At 45.6% G+C, this 21,013-nt stretch overlaps 1 protein-coding gene and 1 pseudogene across 1 annotated transcript; one reads left to right on the forward strand and one right to left on the reverse strand.

Annotated features, from left to right (window-relative positions):
- Positions 1-182: 182 nt before the first annotated feature.
- On the reverse strand, positions 183-3,257 carry LOC142934052 (uncharacterized; annotated as a pseudogene).
- A 4,764-nt stretch (positions 3,258-8,021) lies between these two features.
- fam110b (family with sequence similarity 110 member B) lies at positions 8,022-13,542 on the forward strand. The gene is made up of 3 exons (XM_076078056.1): positions 8,022-8,144; positions 10,176-10,579; positions 12,000-13,542. The coding sequence occupies exons 1-3, from the start codon at positions 8,022-8,024 to the stop codon at positions 12,880-12,882; spliced, it is 1,410 nt and encodes a 469-aa protein (XP_075934171.1). The 3' UTR covers positions 12,883-13,542.
- Positions 13,543-21,013: the final 7,471 nt, after the last annotated feature.

The following is a 21,013-nucleotide window of genomic DNA, read 5'->3' on the forward strand; positions in this document are numbered from 1 at the left end:
AAATGCAAGGAGGGTTGTGACGGTGAAACACCTCACTCTGTTATCAAAGAACCAGGGTTTACGTTAAGTAACCCAAAGTTCTTTTTCAAACTTCGTTTCGGTGTTTCACTATGGGGATATAGCCCACTCCCGGATTGCATGACACTACCCGAAGCCAATTATTGTCAGCCTGGTAATGACTATCACAGGGACTCTGGGGCGTTTGCCTCCAACACAGCCTGTGCCAAGGAAGGCCCCGAGACATCGAGCCTGTAAAACCTTACAAAAGTGTGCGGCGTCGCCCAGCTCGCTGCGGCGCAAATATCTTTCACTGAAACACCCTTGAACAGGGCCCATGAAGTGGCCATACCCCTAGTGGAATGAGCCCTCAAACCTTGTGGGGGCTGCAAACCCCTACAACTATAGGCTAGAGATATCGCCTCTACAATCCAGTGGGACAGCCTCTGGCGGGACAGTGGCTTGCCCTTGTGGGGAGAGGCCCAGGACACAAACAGCTGATCCCCTTTCCTGAAACCTGCCGATCTACTCACGTACACATGTAGTGCTCGTACCGGGCATAACGTGTTAAGCCTTTGTTCCTCCTCTGAGGAGAATGGAGGTGGGTGAAAAGCTGAAAGCTCCACCGTGGGACAGCTGTAGATCGGCTCCACCACCTTAGGCACAAAAGCCGGGTTGGGCCGCATACAGACCTTAGTCCGCCCTGGAGCGAACTGCAAGCAGGAAGGGCGAGTGGATAAAGCGTGCAAGTCACTCACACGCTTTGCCGTGGTTAAAGCTAAGAGCAACACTGTTTTAAGTGAAATAAACTTCATACCCACCGTCTCCATAGGCTCAAATGGGTGTTGAGAGAGAGCCTCCAACACCAGCAAGAGATCCCACAGAGGAACCAGTGGCCTGGAAACGGGGAGTTTACGGCGTGCACCTTTCATGAAACGACATACTAAAGGATGCTGCCCCGCAGGTTTCTCCCCAAAGCCTACATGACAGGCTGAGATAGCCGCTAAATAAACTTTAATAGTAGAAAAGGCTCTACCCTTATCCACTAATTATTGCAAGAAACCCAGCAGGTCCACCACTGAACACTGAAACGGAATGGTGTGCCTCAGCTGGCACCACTCCTCAAAGACCCGCCATTTACCACTTTGCAAGAAACCCAGCAGGTCCACCACTGAACACTGAAACGGAATGGTGTGCCTCAGCTGGCACCACTCCTCAAAGACCCGCCATTTACCACTGTAAAGAGAGCGAGTGGACGCGGCTCTGGCCATCTGAATGGTGTCAATGACCCGTGCAGGCAGGCCTGCTGCGCTCAAGTTCCACCTCTCACGGGCCAAGCCCAGAGAGCTATCCGGTCTGGGTGAGGGTGGTAGATCTCCCCGCCCGCCTGGGACAGAAGGTCCCTGCGTATGGGGAGGGGCCACGGCTCGTCCGCTAGAAGCTGTATTATATCTGCTACCCAATGCTTGGACGGCCATCGTGGGGCTATCAGGATTAGTGACAAGCCCTGTTCTCTCACCCTGGTTAAAGTGGGGGAGATCAGGCTGAGAGGGGGGAATGCATAAAGCAGCACGTTTGGCCAGGAGTGGGCCAGCGCATCCACCCCCAGGGGTGCATTCACGTCCGACAGGGAGAAAAACCGCGGACAGTGCGCGTTTTCTCGCGATGCGAAGAGATCTACGTCTGCCTGGCCATATTTCTGCCAAACTTGCTTCACCACCTGCGGGTGGAGAGTCCACTCTCCGTACAGAGGATTTCCCCGGGACAGAAGATCCGCCCCTCTGTTCAAAACGCCCGGAACATGCGTTGCTCGAAGGGACAGGAGCCTGGTGCTGCTCCACACAATTATCTTCCGAGCCACCCTGTGCAACTGCAGTGAGCGAGTGCCGCCTTGGCGGTTGATGTATGCTACCACCGTAGTGTTGTCTGTTTTCACCAGGACATGGCGTCCTTGGAGAAATGTTTGAAAATGCTTCAGTGCATAAAACACTGCCCAGAGCTCCAAGAGGTTTACGTGCATCTGAGCCTGCCTCGGGTCCCAGGTGCCATTCACTGTTCTGCCCAACATGGTTGCTCCCCACCCAGAGAGGGAGGCATCCGTTGTCAAGGTTACCCTGGATGACACTGTCCCCAGGGGAACCCCTGATGTGAGAGCCGTAGAGTCCCCCCACGGGCGGAGCGCGACTACGCACGCTGGTGATATTTTCACTCTGCGGCTGAGGTGACGGCGAGGGCACAGGCGTAACGCCGCGACCCAGCGCTGAAAAGCTCTCATCTTCAGGAGCCCCAACTGTACCACAGATATCACTGACGCCATTAAGCCGAGAAGGCGAAGGCATAGTCTGAACAACACGGCTTTCCACAGTCGGAATAGGGATAGACAATGAGTTAGGGACAATACTCTCGCCTCTGTCAGCGTGACGCGATAAGAGAGCGAGTTTATTTTGAGACCCAGGTATTCTGTACATTGCGTGGGTTCTATCCGACTCTTTTTCCAATTTATATTGAACCCCAGATCCGTGAGATGTTTTATCACCGTGGCGGAATCTCTGACTGCCTGCTCCTGTGAGTGGGAGCAAATTAGGTAGTCGTCTATGTACGAGAATATTCTGATGCCGCTGTTCCTCAACGGAGACAGCGCCGCCTCCACACACTTGCTGAACACCCTCGGGGCTAATGAAAGCCCGAACGGGATGGCTAGGTACTCGTAGGCTCTGCCCTGATAGGCAAACCTGAACCACCTCCGGTGTGCGGGATAAATGGCGATGTGGAAATAAGCATCCGAGAGATCGATTGTTACAAACCAATCCCCCGGACGAATCGAGCGACAGAGCCCTCTGTGTGTTAACATCCTGAACGTGTATTTGCGTAGGTGTTTGTTTAACACACGGAGATCTAAAATGGGGCGGAGGGATGAGCCCCCCTTCTTCGGGATGAGGAAGTAACGAGAGTAAAAGCCTCGCTGAGCTTCCTCGTTCGGGACAGCCCTGATCGCTCGTTTGTTTAACAGGGATGCTACTTCGTCCTCCAGGACGTGAGCTGAATCCCCCTCGGCTACTGAAACCAACACCCCGTTGAATCTGGGTGGTTTCGTACCGAATTGTAGTCTGTACCCCCGAGAAATAGTGGACAAAACCCAGGGGTGCACTGCGCATGCGCGCCACTGATCCGCCCGGACAGCGAGTGGGCTGCACACACCCTGCGGTGACGTCACCTCCCTTACCTGAAGGGAGCGGCCTTCCCTCGGAGGAGCGTGACATGGGGGCCATGACATGGTTTTGTTTTTATTTCGTTTTTGGGGGAGCATTTTGCCCTTGGCTCTTGGCCTGGCTGCAAAAATGCTAATTTTATTTATTTGTTTGCTGAACTGGGTAGAAGTGCTTGGTGACACTGTACTGCCCTTCGCCTCTGAGGCTCCTCCCCTCCTGAAACATGAACTCGGGGGTTCTGTTTCACCTTCATCTCCTTCCTTTTCTTGGACGGAGGAGGAGAGGGAGAAGCAAGGCTGGTTAGGTCGTACGCTTCTTCTTGCCATCCCCAGGGTGGGGAGGGCGGTTTCTTGCTGCCACTGCAGCAAAGGAGTGTTTGCCCCATGGTTTGGGGTTGTCTGACCGAGGCTGCTGTTTAGTCTGTTGACCAGCTGCCTGTCTATACGGTCTGGCACCCTCCTGTCTCCACCTCGTTGCTGTGGCTGTAGCCGCAGAGCCCGCCCTCTGTGTCTGTGGAGTGCGAGGGATGTGTCTCCGTGGCAAGCAGAGGTCAAAGGCCTCGCCTTCTTGTTTTCTGAGGGTGCTGGTCTCTCTCATCTTTTCAAGAGCTGGACCAAACAGACCTTTGGCTGGGTCATATGCCGCATCCATGACCTCTGCCTTCTGAGCATCCCCGAGGCCTGAGAGATTTAGCCACAGGGCTCTCTCACCTGAGACTGCCAGGCCCATTACACGACCGCAGCCTTGCACTGCACCCCGTGATGAGCGTAGGATGAGATCGTTAACAACACAAATCTCATCCCATAGGGTCGGGTTAGGTGCCCCTGTGTCCAGCTGACCTCCCATCTGCTCCAGGAGAGTCAAAGCATTTAGCGAGCACACAGACTGCGCTGCATATTTATACACTCTCTGGAAAACAGAGGCGGTGAGGCGATCTGTTTTATTTGGCAGAGAGATGTTTGAGGAAGCGGAGAGAGAGCGCCGGTTTGGGTGGAGGTGATAAGCCACTGAAGGCTCCACTGCTGAGGGCTCAGCCAGCCCCAGTCCCTCCTTCCCCTCGACTTCCAGCTTTGAGTAGCCCCTCGTGGGAAGCTTACTCTTCAACGGGCTGGACCAGGACCTGCTCATTTCTTTCATACAAGGGGGTACTGCCGGCAGAAGTTGTTTTGATGGCAGCTGGGCTGGTGGGAGCCTCTTACCGTCATACAGGTCTCTCTCCCCCCCTGTAGCATCCTGGGCTGCTGGCCATAGTATGCCCAACTTGGACGCGGCCCGTTTGCAGACCTCGTATAAGTCGCTGTGCATCGGGGAAACAGCGTCAGATGCACTAGGGGGTCTGGGCTGTTTGAGAGGAAAAGTGGAGTCATCCTCCTCCTCCTCCGTATCATCCATTTCGAGGAAGTCAGAGTTGGCATCGCCCTCTGCGTCCTCACAGCCCGGCTCCACATCGAGGAGCCCCTCGAAAAGTGGAGGTATTTCCCTGCATTCAGCATCCATCATGTCCGCCCAGCTCGAAGGAGCTCGCGGCAGATGGGTGTCTTTTGTGGTGGTTCCTGACAGGACCGGGTCCTGTTTGTTGGATACCACCACTCTCAATCTCCTTTCCAGGGTCTTCTCTGGCATTGACGCACAGTGCAAACATGCCTGGGGGTCAGCCAGCGCTGCATGAGCGTGTTTCGCGCCCATGCAAGCTATGCACAAAGGATGAGGGTCCCTGCCCGAGATGGACGCCCCGCATGACGCAGGGCACGGCGGGATACAGCCTCTTTGGTCTTCGGTTCCGACCCTCTGGTGGGGGTAGCGGCCTTCGACATGGTGACTGGAAAGGGAGGGAAATACGTAAACAATCAGCCGTACAGGGCGCGCCGAAATGCGTTAGTCTGTCGGCCAATTGTGCTAGCACACGGGGTTTAGCCCGTGTGAATAGCTTATCGAAGGAGTTCGCTCGCCGTGACACGTTAGCTGAACTCCAGGTACTCCGCTCGGCTACCAAGCTAATGCTAACCGAACTCTGGTGCTCGCCGTAACGCGTTAGCCACCGCAAATACTGTCACACAGTCACCGACCACACCGGTAACAGATACCGGGTAGTCGGGGAACAGCTCGCCTTGACGCGGACACTGCTCGAAATATTCTGTGTAACGTTTTAATTATACTTCTCCGAAGTACTTACTCAGCACACTCCTGACTGAAGCCCGGAGCTGCGTTCGGCGACGGATTCCTAACGGGTCGTCTGTGAACTGTAGAGCAGCAATCCAAGCTAGCCTAGATGCGCTGAGGGAGCTATAGTTTCTTCACGGGAAGAAAGCGAGAATGATTTGCGAGGAGGCAGCCGGCTGTAATAATAGGTAGGGGCGGGGCGGGGGCGGGGCGGGGGCGGGGCCCTCCCACAGCCGACCTGTCTGTCACTGACAGACGTGGTGTCATTGGAGCTTCCATAGTTGGTCACGCCGAGGCGATTCCCCATAGTGAAACACCGAAACGAAGTTTGAAAAAGAACCTTGCTGTTCTGCTGGGTTCTTGCTGTGTTTGAGCAAATAATGCAAATGCTCCCCAGTTTGCTTCTGAGCTGGAATTATATTCCAAAAGAGTGTGTGTGTGTGTGTGTGTGTGTGCGTGTGTGCGTGTGTGCGTGTGTGCGTGCGTGCGTGCGTGCGTGCGTGCGTGCGTGCGTGCGTGCGTGCGTGCGGGCGGGCGGGCGTGTAAACCATCTCTACAGGGTACAGATTCGGCTGGCAGATTAGAGGATTTTAGTCAGTCCGACACACGAAGAAAATAGATAATACACACAGGCAGTTGCTTTCATATTCATAATTAATATTCCATACAGATTTTTCAATCCAATATGAGCGGCTTCATCACCCCAGATTAAACAAGACATAATCCACGCTGTGTGTTCCATCAGATTATAGGAGGCTGTTATACAAAGGGAAACTACTGCAATTATTGATACTGTTCATTAAGCTCTTCCATTTCATGTGTAAGGGGCTTGAAAGTGAGCAGAGAAGACAGCAAAGGCTTCACAATAGTGACACCCATCAGCCATGGTCTGGTATGGCCCAGTTCCAATCCGCCTCCTCACCTCCCTCGTTTGTAGTCACACTCACGGCTGAATGCAGCACCCTTCTTGAATGGTTACTTATAAGTACAGCAGCAAGCTTCAAGACAAAGTTCCCTCTCTAAAGGTAGAAACTAGGAATATATAACAAGAAATATGGGAAAGTATGTCAGTGTCAGTGATGTATACTGCAATGTAAAACAACAGAGACAATCATAACGCTGAATAATGTGATCTATGATCAATCCCATCGGTCACAATAGTGACAATGCAAATGTATCAATGCATTTTCGGCATGTTTTGTGTAAATGATCACAATATTGAAATATCGCACAGAAAAATAAAAGTTTTGGGGGGGATTATTTGAAGGTGGAAAAGTTGGAAATGGATATTTAGCATCAACAAAAATAAATGTAATTTTTCCATCCAGTTTTCTACATCGTTCTTCATCGTTTGAGGTCTGACTGGCGCTCCTTTAAATACTTCTTCTTCTGCATTGGTAAAATGGTTTTCTGACTGGACAATTGGCACTTCTTAATAATCACATAAAGATGGGAACAACCATTCATTCGCATCTTCTTCCATCAATTTTCTCGAAATTCTCTTTAAATTTCTGATGCATTTGGATGGAAACTTTTGTAATGTGCTGGGGTTTTTATGACACAGGGTTGTTTTTGGTCTGAATGCCTCTTTAGTCTACGGACATGTGAGAGGGTGCATTTTAACACCAGTGTGCTTTAAACTATGAGCTAACGTTAGCTAACATTTGCTAATTAGCGCCACATGTAATGCACAGCGGAGAATGATGGCACCAGCACTACATGTCTTCAGAAAAAGAAAACAGAGTTTTGACCAGACGGTAGTAGGCTTGTGTCCAGCCTGGTGTCCTCTCTCAACGAATAGCACCACTAAGGTGCCCTTGAGCAAAGCACTAAAGTGACCATGAAGGGATTGAGTGGGCAGCCCCAGTGGGCTCTCTCTGGAGTTTGACCCTTATGTTTATGTCATCCTTTACACAGACAGCTTTCTTTACACAGTGGTACCTTGGAATGTGTGTGTGTGTGTGTGTGTGTGTGTGTGTGTGTGGGTGTGTGTGTGTGTGTGTGTGTGTGTGTGTGTGTGTGTGTGTGTGTGTCCTAGCTATTCCTGCTATTGTTGCTAGGTGCATGATGTGACAGTCTAACTCGAACCTCATTGGCTGTTTCTCTGTCTTCTTTCTTTCCTATTTCAGATAGTGTGGTGAGTTGACAGGAGAGCTGAAGCGAGCGTGGAGAGGCGTCGGGGCTTTCCTCTTCCACCGTCCTCTGCTTTTCCTTCGGCCCCCGTGGAAGCACTCATCCACACCACTGCACTGGAACACACCCATCACTGTGTGTCCTCCTTTCTCTCCTGTCACTGAGCTTGTTCTCTCTCTTTCTATCCATCTTGCTAAGTACTGCAAACCAGTAGAGACCTCTCAGTAAAGACCATCACAGATCAGTTGTTTAGATGCTAATCATCCTACTATGGCGACGCAGTAGTGTATTTCAATACAGTACTTCACCAGCACCCCCTCCCACCCCAAACCCAGCCCAAAGTCTGGCTCGGCTCCACAGGGTCCCACAGGCGATGAGGAGGGCCAGGGGGTTTGTCTCTTTTTAGACCTTCTCCTCTCCACCTTGTGTCTTCATGTTTTGGGGGTCCTCCGGTGCCCCCGCCCTCTGTCGACCCCCCCGCACCACGCCACCACGGCCGGCCACCCCAGTCGCCTCGTTGCCATGCCGACAGAGACACTGGCTCCAGCCCTGCCAGATAGCAAGGCCGCTGGCCCCGCAACAGCCTTCAGTTCCACCGTACCCCTCCGCATCCTCAACAAGGGCCCCGACTACTTCAGGAGACAGGTACTGTTACATCACTCTGTGGAATCAGCTGTGTGTGTGTGTGTGTGTGTGTGTGTGTGTGTGTGTGTGTGTGTGTAACCTTGTCACTGAAACCACTAAGACCATATCCAAAACAGAGTGCTTGTTGTGGAGAAGTGGTGGACAATATCCCCTATTCATTCAATACCGAGTGATACCAGGGTCCCCATCACCAGTCTCCATACAGATAGTTCTACAATTAAAAGACACTAGACAGTGTGGAGTGTGAGCACCCTAATTCTCCCACTGTTCAAAGACGTTCAGGTGAGGTTAGTTGGCGACTCTTAATTGCCCGTAGGTGAAGATTTCACTTCCACAACAGGAAAACATTCGGCTCAACCGTGTGACCAGCTACATACACAAAGATAGCCATAACCAAGAGTCAGTCTAAAAAAGACGATTGGGTTTAATTTATAGATAACGCCATGAATTAAACAAAACTAACAGGAGGCCTGGGCAAAAAAAAAAGAATGGGGGAAGTCTGAGCCCCCCTAAATTATCAAAACAGTGAATACACTAAACTACAAACAAAGCCATGAAAACTGAACTACCCTCCTTATTAAAAAGTAAATGAACAAATATAAAGCAAGAAGCAAAAGAAAACTACACGACAGATAGATGGCTGCTTTGTCTGGAAGATGGATCTTTCTCCTCCAGCCTCCCTTAAATATGGGGGCGGGGCCACGCACTGATCATTGATCAGGAACACTTGAGAGCAGGGAGAAGTAACCCTTTTGCCTGCCTATGGGAAGAAATTGTTCTGGTGTCTGCTTGTTTCTGTAGACAGTGTTCTATAGCACCTCCCAGAGGGGAGAAGCTCTCACCGGTAAATACATCCCGCTGCCTATGCAAGCTGTGCCCACAACTAAAGCATCATGAAAGATGCTGGACTGAAAAGGGATCTGTTTAATTTTGTAAAGTCAGCTTTAAAAATCTGTTTCAAAACAACACTCCCTATATCTTCTCTGATATGATTTTGAAACTGGATAATTTGCTACCCCTACACCTCATGTTGAAGTCTTTGTTCTATCATAGAAGCTGACATCTTATCTGTTACTAGATTTGAATTAATGCCTCTGACTGCACTAGATGCAAAAAAAATTATTATTCTTCTGATTAATCTAAAATCACAGGAAAATGTGTAGCCAACAAAACTTGTATTATTATATAAGTAATAATTCTTATATTATTACTTATATGGCAAAAGTCTATTGGCATAATAGCTAACTAGGAGTCTTGTCCATTTCAAACAAAAAAATGCACTCTGCGTACGTATGACACAATCAGAGCAGAAATTTCACGAAGGCCATTATGGCAATGGCTGCTGCGCCCCATCAGTTTGGCCCCTCAAAAAATGATATGTCCTACAGCCATAGTGGCCTTGATGCCCCGCCCACACTACACCAGCTGATTTGGCCGTCTTCTCCTCTGCCTGTTTCATGTCAATACGTTTTTTAGTGATTCCACCCAACTAAAACGCAACCACAAATCTTTGATCCATGTTGTTCATAACTGGACTTTTAACAGTATTAACTTTGTCTGCTACAGGAAAACAAAGTAGGAAACAATAAACACAGTTAAAACAGACAAAAAGGAAACCATTTAACTACATTGGTAACTTACTTAGCCTACGTACTGTATGGTAGAAGCACAAATATCAAGGAAAAATGGTCAAATCAGCGGGTAGATCCTCGGGTTTGCGCCCTATCTGACCATCTGTCCTTGCATTGTCTCTTCATGTCTCTGTGGTGCACTCGTGTCCACTGTCCAAAGACTTGCATGTTTAGGTGAGCCTCTAAGGAAGGTTTTAATGTTAGTTTCAATAGTTGGTCTGTCTAGAAGTTGTTGCCCTGAAAAGTTTGCAAGCTGTTCTGGGTGGTCCCTGGCTCTCTCTTGAAGTTGGGTTTGCTATAACCCTGGGTAAGCAGGGAGGAGCATGTAGGGTAAACATGTACAGAAAATGGCTAATGAGTGTTGTGTTCATTAACATTTAATTTTGAATCTGTGTCTCAGATGGAACCGAACCCAAAGCGCCTCAGTGCTGTTGAGAGACTAGAAGCTGACAAGGCCAAGTATGTCAAGAGCCAGGAAGTTATTAACGCCAAGCAGGAGCCAATCAAACCACCCGTGCTGGCTAAGCCTCCCGCTGGTCACACCCTCCTGAGAGGCCCTGGGATTGGTGGAGGAGGAAATGGAGGCGGGATACCTTTCAAAGCATCCAATAACAACGCCAAGGCAGACATGTGTCCAACAAGCAGCGGCAGCAGCAAACGGGGGAATTTAAACCTTGAGATCCTTAAAAATCTGCTTAACTCATCCTCTTCAGGAGCAGGATCTGAAGGACTAGGGGGTGGAGCTAAAAGTGCTGTGTTGATGAGGTCATCAGGGGGAATGGCCAGGAGTTGGACGCCATCGGGGTAATTTACTAATTTAATATTTAGAAATGGTTATGAGTCGTTTTTGTGTACACGTCTACTGCAAGTAGGTCACCTTGACTGATATTTCCTAAATTATCCCGAACAGGCTTGTGGGGAGTCACCATAGTTTGAACAAAACTGCATTAATGAAGCTATTGGCTCTGTGTATCCATTGCCTTTTCTTGGAAATATCAGTTTGTTTGATGTAAAAGCTCCATAGTAATAAATCGTTTTTAGCCAGATGAGTGACTTTGTTCTGCTTATTTTCTGTAACCAGTTTAGCATTAAAGCATGGTGGAATTAGCAAGCTAGCTAGCAGACAGCTGGAAAGTTAGCTAGCTTTCTAATTTCACTATGCTTTAATGCTGCACTAGTTACAGCAAATAAGCCAAACAGCCAGTGGCAGCACTGGGTGTAACAGTCCCTCCACCTCACTAGCGTCATTATAACCACGACAAGCTATGTAGCTAACTAGCTAGCTATCACTCTCCAGAGCTGCGTCTGCTCTCTTCCTGTTGACCTATGATAACACTTTAAGGACCCACTGACGTGTGTTTTCACCTTAACAATTTACAACAATAAATAGTTCCATGTCCGTTCTACGCCTATTCTATTTATATGTTCTGTACCAAACTCCAGAAAGAAATATCTGTGAAAAATGTCCTGATTTGCCTTGTACTTTATACCTCCAAATTACAAGTCACATTCACCCCACATCCTACTACTACTACTACTACTACTACGGTGTCGATCAATGTTAGAGTTTTGGTAGCAAATTTACACCGTTCTTACCACTCATTCACATCCCTTGTTCTGTAACTCTCCACTGCCTCTGCTAAAACATTGCTAAGCTAAGCTAGCAGTTCATACAAGTATCTGGACGGTCCGTGATGGTGGAGAATCGAAGGTTGGGACACTGTCACTGCTTTCAGTGTCTGCAAGTAAAAAAGGTGCTTCATGTTGAGCTAGTGAAACCGTAAGCCGCATGTGACTTGGTTTTATGGAATTTGGATAACCCTGGATGTTTATCTAAGCAATAATGATTACTCGGCCTCTGATTGGCTAGTAGTCGGTACCTTCATTGTTTGGATTGGTTAGGTTTAGGCATGAGGAGTCAGATTGGTAAGGGTGAGGGTAGGAATATCAGGGTAAACCAATCAGGGGCGGAGTAGTGCGAGTCTCCTGGAGCTGGAACAACGATCTAACAGAGCTGTGGGGGCAGTGGCACAATGATTGGTGAAGGGGGAACCATGGGATTAGGTATCTGGCTTTGAATGCATTTTTTGAATTTGGGAAGGGGCCATATCCAAGGTTGTTAAATTACTCTTTATGTCCACAACTACGTAACTCCACATACTTGATTTTGTCTTCCTACCAAATTCTACTGCATTGTACTTATCTTCTTATTTTCTGTTCCTAGGGTGCCGTTAACCTACCGATCTACAATGACACTTAATGAGCAACCACCAGACTCAGCTCCCAGTCCAAGCACCTCACACTCCCTCCGATCCTTCTCCCATTCCCTGAAGGTCCCTCCGATCAACAGTGGGGGACGTCGCAGTCCACTACAGGGAGGAAACCTCAACCTTAGCAGACGAAGTGAAGGCATTATAGATCGCTCTCGCTCCCCATTACCACCTCTTCTCACCTCCCACTCCTCCTCCGACCTCCTGCGACTGTGCAATGGCAAGCCACTTCGCACGGCGCGATCCAGCAGCTCCTCAGCTCCGCCCCTCCCTCCAAAACCCAACCCTGCCACCCTACCTCCCCCCGCTCTGTCTTTGTCGCTGCCGCCCCCTCGTCCAACTCCATCCCCCTTGCTCTGCGACAACACCGCCCCCCAGTCGCTACCTTGCGATTTCGGAGATACTTCCAATACTTCAACCGATGCCACCCCGGAGCTTGAGCTTGGTTCATCCATGGCTCGTCGCTCCTCGCTACACAGATCTAAATCAGACCTGTCAGACCGGTATGCCCGGGCGGGAGCTGACGTGGAACGCTTTTTTAACTACTGCGGCCTCGACCCAGAGGAGCTTGAGGCAGTTGGTCCAGAGAACTTTGCGCGGGCCAACTCAGACATCGTCAGCCTGAACTTCCGATCAGCTTCTATGATCTCCTCAGACTGTGACCGGTCGCGCCGATCTTCTAACGATGGGCTGTCAGACGGGGACGAGGACGAGGAGGAGGAGGCTGGGGAGCGTGTTCCATACGGCATCTCGGCTGTGGAGCGAAATGCAAGAGTCATTAAGTGGCTGTACAGCATCAAACAGGCAAGAGAGACGCAAAAAGTCTCACATGTTTAGGGCAAGCACTACAGTGGAATGGATGTACTTTAAACTACAGGTAAACTGCCCCATGTTTCAGAAGGGATAGATGGACCAGCATCTCTCACAGGTTTACAGACTGTGATCTTGTCGCTGAACAGAAGATTTGTCAAAATGCAGAGATGGATGAATGAATGGATGCAAGAGAAAGCCTGACGTGTCTAACAAACCTGGTGAGGAAATGAATGAAGGGATGAGGAAAAGGACTCCAGTCCACTTATGTTTAGAACATCATGAACACTATGACCAGAAAGGAATGAAACTTGGACAGTTATATGATCAAACTGTCTCAGTCTGAAGAGACAAACAACCATGGGACATGTCTGAGAACAACTAGTTAATTAATTGTTTCTCTATGGATAATCCTACAGACAGTCTGTCAATTTGCTGAAGTAACAAGAGGAGCGAAATGCACTGCGATTTACCAATGACTCATCAAGTGACCGCCTCACATCGAAGGGTTAAAGGCCTTTCTCACAGAGAACATTTTGGCTTGACTAATCAGAGCATTGTAAATGGGATTATCTTGCTACATAGCTTGCTAGCTACCTAGCTTTCTATCTGTTCAGTCGACAATAACTCCAACCTTGGTTCTGCCATCTTTGTCCTCTCAGTAGCTCCTGGGGAGCTGAGAGTACACTAGCTAGGCCAACTGTCTTCACCATGCAGACACACAGTATGAATGTACTGATCTGTCTCTGAGTCAGTGTGGATTGATAGAATGTTTCATGAGTCAGGCGGACATCAAAAACACTTCTAAAAACGCATGTTTCTTTGACCAATGTTAGGGCTGTCACTTTGTAGAATTGACATGATTCTGTTGATTTGCGGTGCCTCCACTGCATCGCTGAGTGACGAGCTAACAGTTGTTTTCAGATTTGTTGTAATTACTGTAAAGGCCAAAACACACGACCGCCTAACGTCGATTGTCAATTATTTGTTGTCTATTATTTTCTATGTAGCCCCCCTCCCACACTGGCGGCTCAGCGACCCTTCATGCCACTGTCCCATTTCTCCGCCCCATAAAAGACACCATTTTCTAATGCAGAGGTGGAAGAAGTAACGTTACTCAGATCTTTGACATTAGCAAAAGTACTAATAATACATGATTTGGCACTGCAGTGTTTTTTACGGTTTACTTTTTTCTTCTTCACGTTAATTCTCAGATAGTTGGTGTCATGATTATCTGGTCACCATAGCTCACTGGTTACCTGCATTTTGCGTTTGCAAAGAGAGAACAACATTAGCCTAGTTTACTGACAGGTCAGAGTGACAATTAAGAGATGCATCCAATAGATCAGATCAAAACATTTTACCTGCGATTGGAATTAAAAAGTGACAGCCCTAACCGTTAACTCCTCATAGCAACTGGCTCCATAGCTGTTAACTGAAACATGCTACTGGTTGTTCAGGGCCACCATCAACATTACCTGTTCTACCTGTGTTTTTACTGCAAGTCAAATGTCCACTTTGAGAAAGGCTGATGTCACATTGTTGATGTCTCCATTTAAACCAACCTTGAAAAGTGTCCTGACATCTTTGCAAAACAGATACCGAACTCTTTCTGTCAAAATTCACATTGGAAAGTCAGTGACGCTGGTACACCGTGTGACCGTGATGAAGTTGATATTGACTGTTAAAGGAACATTTGATCAATTCAACTCAATGGGTTACAAATTGGTTATTAATGAGTCAAATGTTGAGAAAGTCATGAAACACGAACGGTAGTAAGCTAGCTTTAGCTCTTGTTAAGCTAGATGTTGTAGTTGCTGAATGAAGGCCTTGAAGTGTGTGATGACGACTGAGTGATGAAGGAAACAGAGGACACTGAATGATTTGGACAGATACACACACAATATGGTATATAATCTCAAGCATACTTATCCGTACAGCATTGAGGTAACATCAAATCGTTATGCTGATGATTTATTAACCAACAAACTATTTCACTGGAGATATTTAATCTCCTGTGATGGGATGTGGTCATTCAGAGGCCGTTCCACACTGCCGACAACCCTGCCATTTAGAATTCAATGATGTAATACATGTCATTTGGGGGATTTTTTTTCATCAAAATTATGAGATTTGGTCAAATGGTCCATTGCACTAAATGTTATTACTAATGGTGCTGAGCAAGAGTACACTCGATTTTAAAATGATCCAAACTAAAGTCAGCCCAGTTATGCCAACTCTTTTCCAATGAAAGTAGCTAGCAGCATGATCTCCAAAAGATGCTAAATCTTCCCTCCGACGCCCCTCCCCCAAAATAATCAATCATTTCATTCAGCCCAAATTGGACAAGCTCATTACAGTCCTGCGACCGCCAAAGTTACCAGATTTTATTTCGAAAATTACCAAATGATCAAATTTAATGATATAATTTATATTTTACTGTTACGATTTGAAAGAATGTAATTATCAAATTGTCAGAGATGAATTGATAAATGATAAATGATTTAACCAGCTGTAAAAATTCTTAACTGAACGTGTTAGATCGCCAATGTCTCCAACTGCAACTGATGCTGACAGGTTTATTCAGCAGTAAATAATTATTATAAAGTGCGAGTTTGCCAAACTACTATATGACACTCAGTGTGCTCTCTGCATGCTGGTGTCTGCATTATGTATGTAAGAAAATGTAGGGTGGTTTCCTTGATGATGAAGCATTACTCTTCATCATTACATTTGATCGATGGAGTGCCTTTATTCTCTTCAAAAAGACAACACTCCATCTTCTACATGAATGATTTAGATGTAAGGGATAAATAATAATAATAATATTAATAATGCATTTTATTTATAACGCACTTTTCATTAAAAAAATCTCAGAGTGCCAATGATTGAGGTGTAAGTGATCAGCCTCTGCTAAAAATGCTCATTATCAGATCAGAACCGTTTATTTGCGAAGGTATGTTGCACATATGTGTGGTGCATAACATTAAACAATTTCACATCCACAGTGCAAAAAATAGAAACATATCAATTGAATACACCAACCTGGTTCGGTAAAGTGCAGCAAGACCTGATTCCAATCCCACGGTTATTTTCCTCTGTCGCACCGTGTCGCGGTGATACGGGATGAAGTCACCAAAATGGTCCAATGAAGGAGTTACCAGTCAGTCTGTAAAACATGAAATGTTTTACAGACATTCACACGCACATCTGTGGGAGAATTAAAGGTCAAAGAACCAGAAAGTCTCGAGTTGTATGAGCATTGAAGTTTCCTTTAACAGAGATGGCAATCTGCGATGGAATGAACACCTCAAGCAGGACACCAAAACTCTCCTTTTAAAACAGTGTTGATTATGTAGACCACCAGGCCCTATACCTACCCTGAGAGCAATACTATAATGAAGCTGTCTGTTCAATCTTACAGCACTGTATGGCATAGGAGGGTGGAAGGGAGTGCTCGTCTATTACGTCAAAGAACACTCCGTGCTGCGTTTACGGTACGATTTCTTGTCGATGCCCTCGGCTCTGCTTCGTCTTTATCCGCCTCTCTATCTGTCCAAAACCTGTGTCTTCACCCTATGTGTCTCCCTGGTAATGAAGGGGGGGCCGGATTACCCTCACCCTCGTAGTCTGTCAACATGTCTGCACGTTGCTGACATGTCTCAAGGCCTGAAGCCATATAGGTGTGAATGCAGCGCCTCAGTCAGCGTCTAGCAAACTGTCAGTGTGTCTGTCTGCCACCTCCCTTCCCATCACCCTCAAGTGTGTCAACAGCAGCAACTCTGCTAGGCTTACTTCACTTCCATGCATAATAAATACCTATTTAGCTGAGAATATGGACAGAAAAGTAACATGTTTCAGCTTTTCAGAAAGACCCAAGACATCTGATTCACCTATCCGCTATGATCTAGTTAAACTTAGCTCAAGGCTTTAAAGGGACAGTGTGTAGGATTACCATCTAGTGGTGTGGTTGCAAACAACTGAATACCCGTCCGCTCACTCCTTCCTTTCTGAGACCTAGTTGATGCGAATCGCCGAGTGCAAAACCGCAGTAATGCTGGTCGCCTCGCTCAGAGGCCATCTATACCATAATAACCAACACAGCCTCACAGAAGTTCGTGAAATACGAATACAAAATACAATCTATTGGTTTTATGTACAGAAACATGAATATTCTGTATTTTCCGTGGCGCTCAGAACTTTGTTTTTGGACCACATTATGTTAACAATGAAAGTTTAGGTTTTAGGCAATAAAATCACTTAATTAAGTTTTCGAAAAACATCATGGTTGGGCTTAAAATAACTAAGTACATTTAGGTTTAGTCAACAAAACGAACATTAGGTTTAGGCAACACAACAAACGTTAGGTTTAGGTAACACAACAAACGTTAGGTTTAGGTAACACAACCATAACCCTAAAACCACAAAGCAGTGTTGAAAAGCGGCCTTGTTGTTGGAAGTCCTATGTTTGTTGGACCAATCCAGCTCCCTTCCCGCAAACCAAAAGTGGTCTTTTTGGATATTAAAAACTATTTCACTTGCTCTGACTGTTGCTTAGTCACATGGATGCATTTAATTTGTGTCCACCATGAAAAAGACAATTTGTCTGTACATGAAACCAATAGATTGCATTACCTGACCATTTCACAACCTAACATGATACTGGGCTCTAATAACACCACTTTAGGAGTAACGGTAGTCAGACGGCGGTACCACGGTTTCACACTCTGCGGCTCACAGAATCGCAGGTTAACAAGCGTATCGGAGAACTATGGTGTTCTTCAGGTAACGAAACCAACGCTGAAGGATCTCTCTCGTGTTTGGTTTGTCTGGGGCTCATTCTAATCTAATTAAAACAATTCCTAGTTTCAGGTGATTATACAGTAATTTGTTATGAATTGTATATTCCATTTCTGCCAAGAGATCCCCCGAAATGCTACACACTGGCCCTTTATGGCCAAAAATGATCCTTTTTTGTTAAAACAATTCGTTATAAGCACAAGTATGAAATCCTCATGAAAGTCATACGTAATTACACTCGTGAAAAAGCCTCAGCGTGGCTTCACACCAGCCTTAAAGTGTCTCACACGGTGGTTACAGACCTACCATGAACAAGCCAACTAGTTCAAATAAGAGTGAATCAAGCATGATTGGGTAAAATGGCATTGTGGGAGTTGTAGGAAGTTTCACCTTTTTGACGCATCCCTTCCTTGCTAAATAGACTGAAGTTAAGTGAACCTACCGTCCCGTCCCCCTCTGAGCTCAGGGTTGTTCTAGCATGTTCCTGTCCAGAACCCCGATGTGTCCTTCCCATGCGTCTACTTCTGGAACCCAGATAAACCCTCCTGCTTCTCGCTGTCAGCATTAATAAAGACAATGTCCAACTCTTCTGGCAGTCTCGTCATGCTTCAGTTTCTCCTCTTTCTACATGGTGAGCCTGTTTACTTTTTTTAGAACTTTTGGATTGACAGATAGAGTTCTTCTGTGGTACTTGCTTTTGTTTTTATTTTTTCTTCTCTGTGTAAATGCTGTGAGAACAAATGTATATATTTGATTTTAAAAAGACGTGTTGGATTTCAGTTTTGTTTTCTCCGTCTGAAGGTTTATGTGTTACAAAAGATTCCGAACAAAAAAACTGCTGTGTTGCTCTTTGCCCTCGGTACAGAACTGCCTGATCAAACTGGGCGGGAGTGTCTCAGAGACGTAGTGTTGACGTGTTTTTCGACGTGGAAACTGTTACATTTTGCTTGATTGAGAAAAAGAAAAAAGTGTTCATGTTTAGTTTCTTTTGACTATTTCAATAAATGGCTTCTTTTGCCATGTCTCTCACTGAGGTCTTTTGTGTCCGTCCCCTAAAGTGAGACTGTGACTTTTGCTGGACAGCCACCGCTGTGACCGCAAGAGGCAACTACAATTTAACGGAACATTCAATTCATCTTTATTTTCAAAGATATTCTTGAGGCAGGACGGATTCTCCTGAGCCCCTGAGGTTTACTTTACCAAAGCACAAAAAGGGGTTCACCCTAAAATCAAAAAATATATATTTTTCATCTTACCTGTAGTGTTATTTATCAATCTAGAGAAGCTCATCCTCAGCTGGGCTGTGATGTTAGCCAGCGGAGTAGATGCACACTTCCTTCTGCCCAGTGATACGGTTGTTTGGTAGAAAGAAAGAAGTTCCTACACCAAACTGCTCACAACAAGGTCTGTGGGTTTGTCTTCAGTAACCAGCTCATGGGTTCTGGAAAGAGACATTGCTGTTGAGTTTTTTCAATGTATGTTTGAAGTCACACATACACATACACTGATGCTCTTCCTCTGCCCAATACAGTGGTGCAGGGATGCCTTCTTTATGAAGGCCAAGTTCCCACAACAAAAAGCCAATTGGATTTTTCCATCTGATTTTTGATCATTAGTTCAGTAAGATCATTTTCACGAATGACCACCACTTCTTTTATTTTTGAATACAATGGGCAGCAGCAAAAAGCTAACGTTATAGGATTTGTAGTCTCATTTTTTTAAGACACTTAAAAGCTTCAAAATGAATGAGGGGCGTGTCTACTGAGGTATTTATATCGTAGAACAAAACAATAAATAGTTTGTGTTAAATGAGAAAATATTACAACAAAAAAAGAGTAACAACCAACATAGAATCCATTTTGCTAACATTACTTTTTTGATAGTGGACACAGAGATTATTTCAGGCATTGAACCAAAAACCCGCTGACCCTTTGGTTTGCTAAGAAGTGCAGTGGTTTTTGGCTCAAAATGTTACTGATTATGACCATAAGTCATTTCACTACATTACTGGAAAGTCACCTCAAAATGCATTGGAACACGTTCATCATTTTGTCATATTTGAACTGTCATTAAATAAAATGACCCTGACTATGACCATGTCAAATTGAATGTGAAAATTGAAGGGAAAGGCACAGTAACACATTTTGATTTCCTCATGTCTGAGCTGGCAAACTATCTGAAACTGGCAAACCTCATAAAGAAGTTATATATAATATAACTTCTTATATGGGCAAATCGATAATGGGTTCCAATCCATTTTCCAGTAACTCAATTTACAGTGAAACTACTTATGGTCATAATCAGGAAGATTTTGAGCAGAAATCCATTGTGCTTCTCAACAAACCTGTATGGAAACGTTTTGTATCAAATTAGGACCTCTTTGGTGACGTCACATTAAATAAGACTTGTTTTGTATTATGTGTAATATAATGTGAGACATGATGGCTGTAGTGAGTATTAAAGGGATAGTTCAGGTGTTTTGTATTATATATTCAAAATTACATTTTGTTACCTTACCAGCATGATTAGATGTGCATTGAAATCCACTGAAGATGAACAATTATTCTGCCTAAATATCAGTGTGCTCTCAGTCCGCATCTCATATCCCCACATTTATATATGGAATTCATTTTTTTAAATAAAAGGTTCCCCAACATATTCACCGGGTCTGTAATAACAAACAGTTTATACCCTTTGACCAACTAACAGTATCTTAACTGAGAACAAAGTTCTTCAAACACCATGTTCCACCCAAAACAAAAGAAGTTCATTAGAAGATAATCAATGATTTTTACCCTTCCGGTGAATTTTTCGGCTTTGAGAGTAATGAGTTTATTTTCTGTAAAGTTGATATTGAAACAGCTTCTCTTTGTTGCATGCTCCAAAACCCAGTTATTCCGGGAAAAAATTATGGGAATGATTAATTAGCAAATCCACAGAAATACTGATCATAGTAGCATTATTTTACTGTTTTATGTGAAGAAAATAATCGACCAAAGGATATATGTTTTTGTAATTTTAGCTGAATTCTTTATTCATAAGGCAACATTTCTAAAGACTCCACCCTTCTGCATGTGCTACTATGAAACTCAACTCTATATAGTCCTTGAAATGAATGAAATCCAAATATGCCAAAAGGTTCTATATATTACCAGAAAACTATTTTTATTTTTAGGATTTATTATACTCATATAATCATTTTTAAAATTGTGTTATTGTGTGTGTGAATGTGTTAATGTGGTATCTGCTCAGTTAGATAACTTCATCATTGAAATGATTGCCTTATTGTTTGTGAATCCATCTTGTGAAGTGACGACACATTCTGGCGCTGACATGTTTCTACAGTAGAGCCGCAGCT

Source organism: Anarhichas minor, unplaced genomic scaffold (genome assembly GCF_050575085.1).
Source record: "Anarhichas minor isolate MPS153535 unplaced genomic scaffold, ASM5057508v1 ptg000006l, whole genome shotgun sequence".
NCBI lineage: Eukaryota > Metazoa > Chordata > Actinopteri > Perciformes > Anarhichadidae > Anarhichas > Anarhichas minor.

What these genes read in the sequence shown, in the direction of transcription:
- fam110b (XM_076078056.1), top strand. Translation starts at nt 8,022, where the DNA reads ATGCCGACAGAGACACTGGCTCCAGCCCTGCCAGATAGCAAGGCCGCT. An exon ending in CCGACTACTTCAGGAGACAG is followed by an intron (nt 8,145 to 10,175) that starts GTACTGTTACAT and finishes TCTGTGTCTCAG; the next exon opens with ATGGAACCGAACCCAAAGCG. An exon ending in AGGAGTTGGACGCCATCGGG is followed by an intron (nt 10,580 to 11,999) that starts GTAATTTACTAA and finishes TTCTGTTCCTAG; the next exon opens with GGTGCCGTTAACCTACCGAT.